Genomic DNA, 17,442 nt, shown 5'->3' on the forward strand with positions numbered 1-17,442 from the left:
TCGAAAACCGAGCCTTGCAAAGTCTGACCGTCAGAAAAAGACCGTCATCAGCTCCAGGTAGTTGATGTGGGCCGTCTGTAGACTGGGACCCCACACCCCCCTGGCCGAGCGGCTCTCGTGGACGGCACCCCTCCTGTGAGGCTGGCGTCCGTGGTAATGACCTTCCGCGAGACCACAGCCCCCATTCTGACCCCTTGGACAGAAGGGCTGCATCTGACCACGATCTAAGCGTGTCCACGCACCGTGGGGATACCCGGACCTTCCGATAACCTCAGGTGGACGGGGCTCCAAGAGCCCACATCCACCTCCGGGAAAAAAAGGTCACATGTGGGGCTTGTCCAAACGAAACAGGTGTAAGGCCGAAGTCATGAGACCCGTCGCCTGCATGCATAGCCTGTATGTGACTTGTCGCCTCACTCGAGAAGACCATATAGTCCGTTAGCCAGGGGGGTTGGTCATTACCATCTGAGGTGATTAATGCTCATAGTGATTTTTGTCAAGGTATGCATGTCTAGAGTTAGAAAATATGTGATAGCCTTGCACCAATGGTAGCTTTATGGGTGCTATCATGCATTTTATGTTATAACACTAGGCGAAAATTACATGGGTCAATATATGAAAACATACTATTAACCCCCCCCCCCAAAAAAAATATACAAAAGGTTTTTCAATTGGTTCTGGTACGTCTAGGCATGCTTAAGAACATACAAAAAAATCTAGGAAATTATATTTCTCGTAAAGCCATCATTTTCAAGATGGCGTCCAATATGACTGCCAGGAGCTTAAATGGCTTTATGATACTGTTCAACCTAGAAAGGTGGTTTTGGTGTCTAAAACTAGGTCTTAGGGTTCAAGAAATATGGCTGAATCAGTGAAATTACCATCAGTTAATTTTTTATTGCCAAATCAAAGATGGTGTCCATCCCATGGTGATGTTCCATTGTACTAAATGATGTTAAAAACAACAAAATATTGCAGTTGTGTGAGGGAATCTGTGAACTTCGTGAACGTGATTCATATGGGGACCTGGGGGGGGGGGCATTCATAGGTGTAGAATCTATTTCTAATGTTATATTTTGACTTGCTGGTCAGTCTTTGGCCTATGTGCTAAAGGTCAGGTCAAGGTCTCTCTCGCACCTTATCGTCCAACCAGGTGTCCAAGCAGGAAGCAGATATGGTCACTGGTTGACATGTACAGCAGGCCCTATTCACCTCACAATTGACATGGAGCCGTTTGTTGACACCTTGCAGGTATATAAGCTCTATAATGTAATTGTGCATCCCGGTGGGATGCATGTTATACAGTCATTCTTCAGCTGCATTGCAAAACTGATGCAAGGTTCAGCACTGGAAGTGGAAATGCATGTGGTTGCAGAACATGACAGGCAAGTTCAGTGGTCAGTCCTGAGTGTATCAGCAGCACTCTGAAGTGGTTTCTATCAACTTGGCCAAAGACATTTGAACAGATACAGCAGTAGCCTACCTGGACACTGCACATCTCCATCCTACTGGCTGACAGTGGGTAGACAACTTCTTCCTACACTTCACATCCACCAGTTTGAATGCGCAGGGAGACACATTGACATTAACTTCACCTTTTCTCTCATGAAGCACATGACTGAAGCACTTCTTCCATGCTGGCCATGTGCAGTGTGCTTGATATCTAACCCAGTGCCTGCTGAAGGTGCATGTGCTCCATGCCATAGCATAGAGGCTAAGCTAGACCTTGTCTGTCGGCACCATGATGGATTCTGGATCACTGTCTCTGCTGACCAGTCTGGGGAGCAGACTGCCATAACGATCAGGAAAGATGCTGTCATGATGCATGTGAGTGGAGTGGACTGAAGCCTTCCCCAAAATGTGCAGAAACAGAGGGAGAGTTGAAGCACTGGTGTGTCTTGGTCATAAAATATTGGGGTGTAGGATTCCTCACACACAGAAAGATCATCTCTTCAATCCCATCCTTGGCTAATTTGCCCCCATGCTGTTGTGAATAGTAATGTCCTTTACCCACATGAGATGTCATCATGAAGAGTAAGAACATTAAGCAGAAGCCGTTGAGCATGTTGTACACCTTCAGTGCTGACGATAGATACTGCATTTAGTCATGATGAGGCAGACATCACCATGAGTTCCTATATCCCTGATGCAGCCATCTCTGGAAAGGGTGTGATACACATGCTCAGTGATTACACTGATGTTCTTGTCCTGTTGTATGCTGTGTATTGGGGTGTATCAGGTGGACCTACAGTGTAAAGTATAGATGGAGCATTGGGATGGGACAGTCTTATATGTATGACAAAGGCAAGATCAGAGCACACTACACTTTGCTGGCAGGGAACTTCCCAGGCTACCCTGATGTGCTGGGTGAGGTGGGTGCCACAAGTCAATGGCCCTTCCTCCAACACCGACCAACCTGTTGCACCACATGTGGGCTCATTTATTTACAAGTGATGTTGTGGAAAGTGGCAGACCACCAAGCCCCACCTGACAAGTCGTTTGATGTCACAAAATTTGGATAGGAGATCTAGGATATTCTTGTTCCTGTCATTGCTAAGGGTGACCCCACCGTCAGAGCTATGTGACATGGTGCAATATCAATTTAGGGCACAGAGAGTGAGAAGTACATCACTGATGTACTGTAACTGCTCTGGTGAAGATGGTTACTGATGATATGTTCAAGCTACAGATGAGGAGTGATGTTAATAAGGAGGATACTTGTAAGGATGAGGTAGAACAGGATGTGGGTTGGAGAATACAGATGTAGTTGCAAAAGATACATATTTGACATTAGATTATATCATTTTACATTCATGTTATTATGAATACCAGTTCTTGTGACATGTTAATGACAATTTTCACAAAACAAAATCATGAATAGTGAACCATGAATGTTCATCAAGTTGTTTCCATTTGTTGTTCTCCCAGAGGTCAATTTTAACCTTGACCTGACCTTTGACATGATTGACCTGATATTAAAAAAATAACATCAGGAATGGATTCTACATATGAAAACCCTAAAAAAGAGGTATTAAACAGAGGTATTCTAAGACAAGCGGATTGGCCATTTTGGATATTTTCTTACCCATTGCACTATATTCTGTTTATTGAATTTCATAATACATTTCCTTAGAATCTATGTATGTAAACATGGTTTTAAATCTATAGGTAATTTACAAAGGAACCCTTTGTGTTCCATCTTTCATTAAAACCAAAGTACATCTTATGTCACATATAGTCACTATGTTGTCACTGCCTGTAATAGAAAAATATTCTAGATATGCAAATTTTAACAACCTTTCTGGACAATATATAGTCTGAGCTTTATCCCAACCATTTTTCAGAGAGAGAGGGTCAATAATAAGAGAGAACCATCAGTTTGAAGTAGAATGCTTCATTCGGATTTTGAAAACTGTGTTTTGGCTTGTGGTTATAAAAGGAGTGATAACACACAGATAGCTACCACCGATGCAAGGCTATCACATTTTTCCTAGCTCTAGGGGTGTATACCTACCCAAAAATCACTATGAGAATTATTCCCCCCAGATGGTAGTGATGACCCCATTTTTGGGGTCCTGGCTCACGGACTAATAGGCCGAAACGCCTTCTATCCCGCCCGGGACAGAAACGCCGTGAGCCTGGTCTAGCCCAGCGAGATCCCCTATGAAGGTGGTCTGCTGAGACGGGACCAAGACGCTCGACGGACGGTGATGGTGAAAACCCCGCGACGTCAAGTGGGGAAACGGCCACGTCTGTGTGCCGCGCCACCTCCTGACTGTGGTGGATAGAAAGGAACGTGGAGATAAGCATCCTTGAAAACAATGCTGGCACCAATCTCCTTGACGCACCGTCCGCAGAGAGGGTCATACGCCCCCCCCCCCCTTCTTTTCCACCAGAAAAAGTTATGAATAGAAGCCCAGTTGGTTCTGATTCATAGATAGTTACCTGGCAGCGCCCTTGCTCAGGAGAGAGAACCTCCTCTCTCAGAGACATGGCCGCATTACCATCCGCATGAGAGAAACCACACTGTGTCTGACATAGGAGGTTTATGCATAAAGGCACGTGGGAAACACCCCAGTACAACCACAGTGTGTTGTTGTTGATCAGGGGAGCTGACCAGTACAACCACAGTGTGTCACTGCAGTACTGAAAAAAACCCGGTACACACACAGTGTACCACTGATGTACCGGGATAGTAAACAGTTCCGGACTGCAAACTCTCCAACAAGCTGCGCACTCAGCAAGCGAGTTAGGAGGGGGCTCTGATGTCACCCAGTGCGGACAACGCACACGTTTCCAACTGGACCGGTGATGTTGCCACGTGATCCAGTGGACCCGCACGTGCGGGGCCGTTAGAGACCGTGGATGGGTAGCGGTGGTAGGTGGCCACCGTGGTGTTGCTTTAGCGGGCTGGCTACGCGCTGCACCAAAAAACAACACTGCAATGTGTTGTTGTTAGTGAGGTCAGTTAGCCGCCAATTGAAGCAACAGTAGCCTGACTGGAGGTTATGCAAACCTAGCAGCTAACAAGCTAGTCAAGGCTAAATCACCATGAGCCAAGAAACGTTGAAATCCGTCTCCAAAGGAACCGGTGATGTCGTCACGTGATCCGGCGGGCCCACGCGAGCGGCGCCCGTTAGGGACCGTGGAAGGATTGCGGTTGTCAACATTCGAAAGTTGTAAACCGACAGACGTTTATTGAGACCCTTCAGATTCAGAATGGGTCGTACATCCCCCCCCCCTTCTTTTCCACCAGAAAATATTACGAAAAGAAAACCAGTTGGTTCCGATTCATAGATAGTTTTCTGACTATGTTACTCTGAATTCTAAGGAAACCGGGGTTACAACGTAACCTCGAGTTCCTTGACAAATTCTTCGTAACATACTCACTATGGAGAGAGAGAGAACCTCCTCTCTCAGAGACATGGCTGCATTATCCTCCGCATGAGAGGAACAACACCGTGTCTGGCATAGGAGGTTTTATGCATAAAGCACGTGGAAAACACACCAGTACAACCACAATGTGTTGTTGCGGATCAGGGGAGCTGACCAATACAATCACAGTGTGTCACTGCTGTACTGAAAAACCCCGTACACACACAGTGTAATGCTGATGTACTGGGATAGTAAGCAGAAGTATCGGAAGTAATTCTTTAATAGCGCCTTTGCTCAAGAGGGAGGAGACTTCCTCCCTCAGAGTGTTGGCTGCTGGACCCTTTGCATGGGAAAACAATACTTTGCCTGTCATGGGGGGTTTTGTGGAGAATTGCAGCCTGTAACCCTTTAGTATTGTGAGCAATACTTAAGGATTCGGCTTGCAAATCTTCCATTGCTCCACACACCGAGCGATTGGATTGGACGATGACGTCATCGGCCGCTCGGAGTGTGCGTGCGTTGCCATGGGGACCAAAGACGCTCCTACTGGAATTAGCAGCGCTAACCCTGTGTGCGTTGCCATGGGGACCAGTGACGCTGCCACTGCCGCCGGCGGTGCTAACCCTGAGGTGACCGCTCGAGGCAGTAGAGGCACTAACGGTCCGTCCCGAGGACCCGGCGGGGTCACGTGACTGGTCACGGGGACCTTGCCTGACGTCAGCATCCGGTTTGTCCGTCATCGCAGCTTGTTCGTTCCCATGGAAACCGAAGGCGCTGCTACTTGGACAGACGCGACGCTGGACAGACGGGGCCATGTGTGTGGCCCTCGTTAGCAGCGCTGGTATGCCCGGGCCAACGGAGGACTCGGAGGAGTCACGTGACTGGCCACGGGAAAAAACCCCGGCGTCAGAATTAAGCCCATAGATATATACAGTGAAACCTAGATCACACCACTGGATATATATATCTATGATTAATCCTACCTTGGCCGTCGCCAGAGTGTAGAAGAGAGAGTAACGTCACGCTTTCATCTCGCCGCAAAGAGGGCCTCTATGGGCTATAGTTCCAAACATTGGAACTATCTCATTGACGTAGACAGAGCACTTCCGCATTCCATTCTTACAAAGGGATCGACGCTACTGTCATTACTCTCTTTCTAAATTACTCTGGCCGTCGCCATCTTGTCTGAGCCCAAAGGCTCTGCACGGAGTGTCGACAAAGTCGTCCTCCTGTAGGAGGTGCTTTGTCGCCCTCCAGCGGCGAACGTGAGGCGGTACGGCCAAGGGGTCATGTCTGACCGAAGTACTTCCGGTTCACAGTGGTGCTTGGGCACTTCCTGTGGGACAGAAGGCAACAACCGGCGTGACCCCATTCCACTGGCGCATTTGCGCCCTCTGGCGGACAGGGGTGATGTCGGTTTTTATATTACCTTCATATGATCCAAAAACATGCATAGATGTTATCCAACAATGTCTAGAACATCGGGACTCGGGTGTTCCAGGCATTGTGGGCTTATGAATTGAGAACGTTGATACATTACATGCACAGATATTATCCCATCAATGTCTGGGATACCGGAGTTCGGGCATCGCAGACATTGTGGGCTTATACACAGAGAGCATTGGAGCAGAGAAGCCCGCGGTGCAGGTGACTCCACTGCTCCGCTGCTCTTAAGCCACGTGAAAGAACGAGATCGTTTGTAACATGTAACACATTTATTTCTTTGGCAGAAAAAAAATTGTACTTTTAAACACACATTCGTTTTCATTAAACAAGACCTTTTGGCAGTCGAGGAGCCGTCCATCTTGTCCATCGAGGCCTGTAAAGCCACAGTCCTCTTCCCCAGCAAGAAACGGCCGGGGGGAGGGGGGGCTGAACCGGTCTGTGCACCGGTGAGAGTCTGCTAATGTGCTAATGTGCTTTATGTACTTGGAACATGTGTATGAAACAAGAGCAGGCACAGAAACAGTAAACAGCATGAAACGTTTTAACATATTCTTATGACAAAAACAACATGTGTCCCAATGGCGCCCGATGAGTCTTCAGAAGCCCCCGAGGTCACTCGATACACAGAGTGAGAAGGCTAACAAGCTGGTGTTGTCCTAGCGAGGCAAGCTAGGCTAGAACAACGCTGTTAATAACCTGTTGCATGGGTGTTAAGCCAACAAAAACACTGCCTGACTAAGGCGACGTTAAACTAGCGAAGCAGCTAACGTAGCTAGTCTGGGCTAACTCACTCACGAGCTTCTGCCTCGTTCTCCCCTCGTCCATGCTGCCGTCGCCGGAGCCCTTTCGTTGTCTTCTGGCGACGCACCGCTGTCCCGGTACACTTGCTGTGGCAGCGGAGTAGACGGCTGGGAAGAGGGGGAGGAAGTGCCGCTAGTTAGCTGCACCCGGGTGGTTCCCCCGGACACAGCGGCAGCGGCTGGCGGCGTGCTGCGTAGCACGGCTGGTGTAGCAGGCTGGTGTTGCTGCTGCGGAGCAGGCTGGTGTTGCTGCGAGCGGTGGCTGCTGGCACCGCTCGTAGCCGGGACTGCTGGAGGGCCCATGTTGATCTGAGGACGCACATGGTGGGTCCCACCACTCACGTTCCCTGGGCCGGTGTCCATGCGGGGTGTTGCTGGAGCCGTGACGATCGGGGACGAGACGTCGCTGCTTCCCGCAGCCAGGGCGCTGGCCCTGGCTAGGCGGCTATCGAGGTGCAGCGTGGAGAACAGAGCGCAGTCCTCGCAGCGTCCCGGTGCATCTTGGAAATGCCTCGTCCATGTGGAGTCCGAGGCACGAGATGCAGAACCCATGAGGGTCATCCCCGGCGATCATCAAGCGGCAGAGCAGAAATCCGCAGGGACGTGGAACCTCCATCTCGAGCTAACCTGTTAGCTTTCAGCCGCAAGGCTAAGAGCGTGGAAAACTCAAAGGAGGAAAACTTGCTTTTAGAAGTAAAAGAAAGAAACAGAAGATAGCCGCGGGTGCGGAAATAATAATATATATATATTTTTTTTATATAGGAGGAAAACCCGTTGGTTGATAACTAGTACCACCGAGTGGGCTAAAGCTGGTTTCTGTCCTGATCAAAGTTATGTCTTATTATTAAGGTATGTCTTGAGCTGTTGCATCTGCCATGCAGAGAAGCGAAAAAGGGAGAGCCACGTCACGCAAGAGGTTTTATACCTCTTCCGGTCTACCGGACACGTGACATACCCTTCTCAGCCAATGAATGGCCCGGGAGTTTATGGTATGTAGCTCTGTTCATCGCCAGGAGGCGCTGATATCCCATAGTGAGTATGTTACGGAGAATTTGACAAGAAACCCCTCACCATTCCCCTTCTAACCCTATACCTGGACTTGTGAGTACTGTACTGTGCATGTGCATTTTTATTTTCTGCTTGGTGAACAAGTGAAGCGGCCACTACCGTTTTTAGGCCTCAACGCACCCAAGCCACGACTCAGGCCTGCAACCCAAGCATTCAGTTTATGGTCACTAAAAGGACATTGAGTTGCAGTCAGGTGTGTGTGTGTGTGTGTGTGTGTGTGTGTGTGTGTGTGTGTGTGTGTGTGTGTGTGTGTGTGTGTGTGTGTGTGTGTGTGTGTGTGTGTGTGTGAGAGTGTGTGTGTGTGTGTGTGTGTGTGTGTGTTTGTGTGAGTGTGAGTGCGAGTGGGAGTGGGACCCATCATTGTGTGTGACCTGTTATTTGTTTATCCACATTTATTCACAATCCTTTTTGTTGCTTTTATTTTATGCTGCATTGAGAGACTTTATTGTTTTTTTTGGTGTAATAAATATCCCTACCTACATTAGGTAGTTAAAGGTAAAGTAGCCTTGTGTCATAGCTCCCAGATAATTCATGTATGGTAATAATATAATTCATGTCGATTAATGCTTGTTTAAAAAAATAGTTTAAAAGCAGTATAAAAACATACTTTAAAGGAGTATAATTTAATTATATTCTAACTTCATTTGGAGGCACCAGCCAGTTGAATTAAAATTAAATAAGTACAGATTAAAATAGTTAATAAGTTAGACTACAGGTAGTCGCGTCATTTCATTAATACGAACCCAGGCCCCGCCCAGAGTACTACTACACAAGAATCCTCATAGCTACCTGGGACGGGTGTTACACTTGTAACAGGTGGACATTTTATACAATGACAAAGACAGAGATGGACTGAACATTTCACTCTGGGTGGATCAGAATCATCTTTATTTTCACATCACAGGTTTACAGGTGTAAAGAAGTGGGATATACAGTATATATGTATATATATATATATATATATATATATATATATATATATATATATATATATATATATATATATATATATATATATATATATATATATATATATATATATGCTACTTTGTAACTTTGCATATAATATATAATAATATATATATTCCACTTTAGGCTAGATTATGTTAAAAGTGAAATTTATTATTATTATTATTTTTCCTGGCAATAAAAAGTCCCTCTTGAATTCACTGACAGATGGAAGGAGGAAGAAGAAGAAGAAATATACCTGCCATTTATCAAACTGTGCATCAGTCCCAAATTAGAAAAGTGTCTCATCTTGTTTCAATGAGGCATCCTGCTGATATTGTGAATATCAATCTCTGACCCTCTGAACTCACTGTCCTGACTAAAAGAAGCAGAAATGCTATAAAACAATCATCCTTAAGGCTTTGAGTTACTCTGATGACAATGGAACAGTCTATAGACTTCATCAACAAGAAGTATACATCCATCATCAAATGGATTTAAACTTTACACTTCTTGTTGATGAAGTCTTCTCCAAAGTCAAGCATCTGTTGCAGTGCTTTCAGTATCAGAACATCCATGTCATTCTCCAGGTCAACTTCTTCATGGTAGTTCTTCACAGGGAACATGCAGTTCATTGGAATACCCACTATGTCACCGAATTCCTGCATCTGTGTTGAGAGTATTGACAAGCCAGTGGGAAGTTGTTAAAATAAAATAACTACAAAGTAAAATTGCCTTTAACGTTCAACAAAGATGACTACGATTAAATCTCACCTTTTTCCTCACATTCTTCATCTTGTAGACTTCTTTTACATTCCTCTCCATCAAAGGATCAGCCAGATCAATTTTGGTGAAAATGCAGATCTGTGGAATGCCTGTCAAAAGCACACAAACATTGTCAGTCCAACAAGCGAATATGATGATGATGATGATGATTATTATTATTATTATTATCATTACTATTATTTGATTTTCTTCTCCAACATGGTACATTGACCATTTATACTGAGAGATAATCCTATAGTTCATAACCACACTAGTACACCCCCCCCCCCCCCCCCCTTAGTTTTGGGACGACAAAAAGTTGACAATGATGTGAGAACAAATCAACAGAAAATGTGCTTTTACCCAAGTCACTGGCTGCAAGTCTGACGTGCCGTATCTGGTCTGTGACTTCTGTGGGTAAAGTGGTCGTGTCAGCAGGAATGACACAAACCAAAACATGGGTTTTGTCCTCTGGAAAGGGTTCTTTGTTGTAGTAAAGATCCCTATCTGACATCGCTGCTGCAGTATTGAACTGAACAACAATTTAAAAATCTTGTTATGATAAACATTATGGTATCTGGATATAAAATGCCATTTCTCAGTCATTTGTCATGAAATATGGTTTGAATTATAATTTGCATTAATGATCATGTTACCGTGTAATCATCCTTTACATGGCCTTTCAGAACCAATTTAATGTCATCTTCATGAACCCCAGGCCCGCTAAGGCCCATGATGTCATTGAACACAAAGGGGTAGAAGTTTTCTCCTTTTTGAATTGTATGGGTTTGTTTCTGTAAAATCATAAACATAAGACAGTGATTGAAAATAATAAAACCAAAGTGTTACAGTACAGCATTAACAAAAACATATTTTTTTTTGTCACAAAAAGTAATTGACTATAAATGCATCCTTCTGTATGTTCTTCTGGTGCTAGGGAAATACTGTCCCTCTTGTTCGTCTTTGTAATGCCCTACTCTGCTGTTACCGGGCCTCATGCAAGCGCATTTTCACCTGACCTTTTTCATGGGGCAGAGAAGATTCAAGAATAGTATGCTTTTGTTCCAATGAAGCTACAAAACTGTATTTTTTAATGGAATAGACTAACTGTCTAGGATGCTCATAATTGTATGTTTGTTGTCTGAGCGTGTTATCCGTGTGGACTGTTGTGTTCTGGTGTGCACCTGCAGATGTGTTATGGCACTGGCGTAACCGAATGGACATGCTCTGAAAATGCACACGGCCCACTCATACGACCACTTAACACGGCAGCCGAGTGACAGACGTATTAAGTTGACAGATGGGTGGGCCCGCAAACTCTTTCAAGATTTTCAATTGGGCCCAGATCCACAAAGGGATGAGAAGCACTGATCTATCCTACTGTAAGTTCTGTGTTGACAATTCTTAAGGTGAATGATACGGTACAGTATACTAAGCAAAAGCATACATTACATAAATTACTGATGACTTTTACCGGGATACAGTATATTGGATCAAAATGTATCACATACTTTTCTGGTGTAACTTGTGCCACCTGTTTGATCCACGTGTGCATCATGGGCCATTCTATCCTGAAAGATGCTGTTGACAGAGTTGATGAAGCTGGACTTGCCAGCTCCTACTGGTCCATGGAGCAAGATCCTCACGTGTTTGATACCAGCCCCATTTCGAGGCTGGTATTCCTTCGCACGGGTAAGCAGTGTGTCTTTGTTACTGAAGAAATAGAATAGAAACAAAACATAACATAACGTAACATAACATAACATAACATAACATAACATAACATAACATAACATAATATAATATAATATAATATAATATAATATAATATCATTAAAACACAAAATGAAATGCCATCTTTTTGCAGATAATGTTTGTTATCAATTTGACAAAATAGTGAATATATTATGAGATTCATTCCTTGTTGTCCCAGCCAGTAGGCTGTACTGTAAGTTAACCATTATGTTATTGAAATTATATTTGACTAGAAATTATCCAATATAAGTTGACATTTTAACACACACACACACACACACACACACACACACACACACACACACACACACACACACACACACACACACACACACACACACACACACACACCCAGGTCCGATTGCACCAAAGAAGAGGGTGCTCATGTTGGAGACATCAGACATCACACTTGAGACAGCAGAGCAAGTGCGTGCATGGACCACTAAGGAAAACAAATGTGGAAAATGGATGTGTAATGTGGGGTGCGTGCCAGAGTAGTTGTCCTAATGCCGGGGCAGGCAGATGTGCTGTGACAGTTACATCAAAGCCATCCAGGCATTTCCAGAAGTCATTAGCACAGAGCTACGTGTGGTGGCCAAAGATGGATCAAGATGTGGAGAACACTGTTGAAGCCTGCAGTGTTTGTCAGGAACACAGGAATGTTCCTGCCGTGGCCCCATTGCACCCCTGGGAGTGGCCAGACAGACCCTGGCAGAGACTGCATGTGAATTATGCTGGGCCCTTCCTGGGAAAAATGTTCTTCATACTAATCGATGCCCACTCAAAATGGATGGATGTCTATCCAGTGATCTCTTCCACATCCGCTGTTACTATTGAGTGCCTGTGTAAGAGCTTCAGTACACATGGTTTGCCAGAGATTCTGGTTTTAGATAATGCCACTAGCTTTGTTATAAAGAGTTTATGACCAAAATGGCATCTCACATGTGACCTCAGCACCCTATCATGCTTCCACTAATGGCCTTGCAGAACGGGCCGTACACATCTGATGAACATGAGTACAGATCGAGGGAAGCCTGGAAACTAGGGTGGCTTGAGTTTTGTTCAGCTACAGAGTGACACCGCAGACCACAACAGGCCTGTCACCGGCTGAAATGTTGTTGGGGCACAAGCTGCGCTGCACTCTTGATTTGATCCATCCGGATATTGCACGCAAGGTCATTAACAGACAGGAGAAACTGTTCCAGACAGGCGGCACCTGACAAGCGCATGGAAAAAGTGTCAGTGGAACCATTCTGCACAAGTGAGCCTGCTCTGCTGGGAAACAGGGTGCTGAATGAACAGGTCATGGAGACTGTTAGGCCCAGTGGCGAGGAGGAATGGGCTGCCACTGGGCCAGAAGGGACTTCCTTTGGGCCGTTAGAGACTGAGGCGCTCGTGGTCTCACAATCTGAGCGGGAGGACACAGGGGCGGGCCTGAGACGGTCGCAGAGACAAATAAACTTGCCAAGTCGGCTGAAGTATTTAACTTTGAGGCTGTAAGGGCACTTTCGGTTTTTAATTGTGTTTTTCTTTTCTTTTTTTGAGGACAGAATTGTTTCCCTTTACGGGTATTGAAGTCTCAGGGTGTTCAACTTCTTAAGGGGGGAAGGGTGCAATAATGTGAACCTAGAATGGCTACCCTGCTTACCCACTATAGGGCAGTGCAGTCCAACTTTAAAGTGATCATTTAACACAGAGGCTATACAGGAAGTGAGTGAGTTATCAGCGCAGGGCAAGCTGAGAGGCTGTGTTTGTTTACCTGTGAACGCTGAAGAAATAACCGAGTTGTCCTGTGAAGTTAATACAGTTTCTCAAAGTACTCTAAACTACTCCCCCCCTTGGAGTAAGCTTTGTTTCAGCACTATTTGGAATGATCCTCTATCATACTACAAAGTTTCATAAAAATTTGACTGCATTTATGTAGTTAGGGGCAGAAGAATACTTTTCCTAAAACTGGATCTTTATCCATATTAACGGATAAAGATCACAGTTTTACCGCATTATTTGTCATTTAAGAAATAATATGTTCTCTTACTTCCAGTCCACCTTTCTCCATTCACCTAAGGAAAAAAAGAGACAACAATTCACACACAAAAAAAGCTTAAATAACATCAAGCATTTGTCATTATTTAATCATAATTGAACATAACATTCTTACAATCAAGGATGGGTTGATGTGGAGGTTCAGGTTCAGGTTCAGGTTCAGGTTTTGCTCCTTTGATTCCCATAGCTACAAAGAAAGTCTGTCTTATTGATTATATTGTATTTATCACACAATGTATATGAATTACCTACATCAGTGGTTCTCAAAGTGGAGCCCGGGAGTTGGCTCAGGGGGGTCCCCACAAAATTAGGAACAGTTTAAACACTTAAGCCATATTTTATTTGTCTATTTGAAGATAGCCAATCTATGAGCTCACAACCAGTGGATCGGCTATTTCGTGACGTGTTGTTGAGCTTGTGGATTATGTAAAAATATTGACTCTTTATATATAATATAATATTAAAATCATAATATTGAATAATATTATATATAATATTGAATCTTGAGGCAATCTCTGAGGGTCCCTCACTCAAAATAATTTGAATTGGGGCCTACAGTAAAAAAAAATGTTGGGGTCCTTGATTTGAAAAAGTTTAAGAACCACTGCCCTGCATAATAATAATAATAATAATAATAATAATAACAATAATAATAATAATAATAATAATAATAATAATAACAATAATAATAATAATAATTATTATTATTATTATTATTATTATATTGTTATAATAATGATAATAATACTACTGATTATTATTATTATTATTATTATTATTATTATTATTATTATTATTATTATACTACTACTAATAATAATAATAATACTGTATTACAAAAAAGCAAAAATCCATCTTTCTCCAGTAAAAGCTAAACTAATCTAAATTAAATTCAAGGAAACAAAATAGCCAGAGTAAACTCTAAAAAGTTTATGTACATTGTTCAAATAAATGAAAATTGTTTACAATAATCTTGTATATCATTCTAAGTTTCCTGTTCAATAGGAGTATTAGTATTTGTTTAGCAAACCTGTGAATGAGTTAACAGGATGGGGGAAAAAAAACTCTTACCTCTTGTACCTCTTGGCAAAATGTACTGAGAGCAACTGAAGCCTTCAGCCACTTTCATTTAGCTGTTGTGATTTATACAATGGGTGGAACTACAAGTGGGCTGGCTTGAGTAGCCCTGCCCAGATTTACAGTTTACCCGAATCCCCATCATAAGACATCAACCTTGGATTCCTGCACTTGGTGTACAACAGCCCCCCTCAGTTTGAGAGACGATCAAAAATAGTACTGTGTGTGTGTGTGTGTGTGTGTGTGTGTGTGTGTGTGTGTGTGTGTGTGTGTGCGTGTGTGTGTGTACAGTAGAAAATCAGCTCGACTGCCCAGCTGGTATGACCTGTTGGGACAGAAGCAACAATCCACACAGTTACAGACAGTACATCCAATCCAGAGACAAGATTAAAAAAGTCTCATTCTCTCTCTCTCTCTCTCTCTCTCTCTCTCTCTCTCTCTCTCTCTTTCTCCCTCTCTCTCCCCCAATTCAATTCTAAGGATCTTTATTGGCTTGAGAACACATACATTGATAGCCTGGTAAACCCCCCCTCCCCCATTTGATTTCAGGAAGGAGGTCTGGGATTGCGCAGGGAGTAAAGCTGCCCGAACACTGCGTGTTCGAACCAATCAGCGGCTGCTAGGGGCGGGACCATCCAATCACCTGCCTAGTAGCTTGAAAAAACGTCTGTCATCGATTCTGCGACCGGAGTCTCAGATGGGAAGTAGGCTATGAAACAAATGTGTGTCGCAAGCTTCTTCCATTTGACGGTGTCAGGTTAATACATTGATGTATATGTACAATCGAAGGGAATAAAGCAATGTGTAAACAGAGTTATGTCAAACTGCAACTTGGAAAAAACTGGCTTACAAAATCACATATGTTGATTTTCTGCGGTTTTCCAAAGTGTTTAAAGGTAGTTGCTCTGTTTATATGTACAGTAGTGGAATACACTAAAGATCCTTCTCCTGACACAACAGCTCACACATTTTGCATCTGTGTTTGCACATTGTTGTATTTCTCCCAGTAGGTATGGTTTTTTATTTTTTTTATACATTTTTTTGTCATTGGTTACGTTTTCAATCTCTCTTTGGCTGTTTTTAATCTGTGGGAAGCATCTGTCTCTGGTTTCTTGGCATAGTGGGCAGGTTAGAAAGTGTAGCTCTGTTTCCACCCCATTAAATAGGCCCTCATTTATCAATGGAACATAGCCCAGGAATCAGCATAGAACGGGGCTCACGTGTGATTTATCAAGCAGGTGTACCCTGCACAGCCCCTGTTCAACCACTAGGTAGACCATGTCAAATATTATTTTCCAACAAAAGGATGTCAAACTGTCATTGATCATACACATGTAGGCTACTACACTTGATCTTAGCCAAAAAGGCAGAGAAGCGAGAGGCTATAGGGCTCTAATAAAATAAATGTAGTAGGCCTATAGGCTGACCAAGAGAGGTCACAATTATGAACGCACTTAGTTCAGTGTATGGAACCAGAACACACTAATTTCTGGCCGAAGAACGTCAGAATTTATATGACAAATGAGGAGATTGGAGCTGCGTATTACGCATAAATTCCATTTAGATATATCGAAGTAAAAAAAGACGAAGAAAAAATAAAACAAAAAAACCTCCGACGAGCCGGAGGTTTTTCCGGGTGGAAATCGGAACGCTCGTCCTAAAACACACTGCCTCATTTTTTTCGCGGACCGAGGCCGCCGGATTAGGGTGTTTTAGGTCGACGGTTCTTCTATTCCATTTTGAATGGAGAGGTGCGCGATGGAGAGAAGAAGGACCGGACTATGTTTCCTTTTTGCTTGATATTGTTTGATGGCGAAACAATCATGACTGATACACATGAAAGAAGACCCTTCACAGCTAATAGAGAATTTATTTTATAAAGATGGGGAGTGACATGCAGCTAAGGCCATCGGGATCACCAGCCTAGGTGCCCAGACGGTTACGCCAAGCGTCCGGGCCGTGGTGGCTTATTGTTATGAAGCTGCTTGCATCAGACCATAAACATAAATGATAACAGATCCACCAGAGCCTTTGGATTGAATGAGAAAATAAAACTATATCAATTAATCAGCACAGAAGAATTATCAACATGGTATCCTTAAATTATACTCTAACTAGTCTGTACCCGGGATGTGTACACTCAAAGTATTTGCAGACTTTGGGCTAGATGCGTAGTTAAACTTTGGGAGACTACGTTTGTTGAAGTCTTGCATGTTAATGGTATTGGTTGAGCACATCAGGTGAAACAGACAGCTTCTGGGGGAGAGAGTTGTTAAGAGTATCTTGAAGATCGCATGGTTGATTTGAACAGACTTATAATATTCCATTGTTAAAGGAGGCTACTATTGTCAGCTACCCAAAGCAGTAGGCATGCAGCGAGAGATCAGCTTGGGATGGGCATATTATCAAATTGTTTGCGGACCCCCAGCGAATGCTTTGCGGATCCCCTTTGCGGACCCCTTGGGGATCCATGAAGGGGGTCACTGCGAGTGCGCTAAGCTGTTTGTGCTAATAAGACGACAGCCGTGTGTTCCTAAGATTCGATCTGTACTCTAGCACTTACAGTTAAACACACACACACACACACACACACACACACACACACACACACACACACACACACACACACACACACACACACACACACACACACACACACACACAC

General features: G+C 43.9%; 1 protein-coding gene across 1 annotated transcript; it reads right to left on the reverse strand.

The window, feature by feature from the left end:
* Positions 1 to 9,105: 9,105 nt before the first annotated feature.
* LOC308097981 (interferon-induced protein 44-like) lies at positions 9,106 to 13,900 on the reverse strand. Its single transcript, XM_080446179.1, has 7 exons — positions 13,816 to 13,900; positions 13,693 to 13,717; positions 11,414 to 11,615; positions 10,559 to 10,696; positions 10,266 to 10,434; positions 9,912 to 10,012; positions 9,106 to 9,805 (listed from the first exon to the last, which is right to left on the reverse strand). The coding sequence occupies exons 1-7, from the start codon at positions 13,883 to 13,885 to the stop codon at positions 9,635 to 9,637; spliced, it is 876 nt and encodes a 291-aa protein (XP_080302305.1). The 5' UTR covers positions 13,886 to 13,900; the 3' UTR covers positions 9,106 to 9,634.
* Between the last annotated feature and the right edge of the window lie 3,542 nt (positions 13,901 to 17,442).

Source organism: Gymnoscopelus braueri (genome assembly GCF_963280865.1).
Source record: "Gymnoscopelus braueri genome assembly, chromosome: 13".
Taxonomy (NCBI): domain Eukaryota; kingdom Metazoa; phylum Chordata; class Actinopteri; order Myctophiformes; family Myctophidae; genus Gymnoscopelus; species Gymnoscopelus braueri.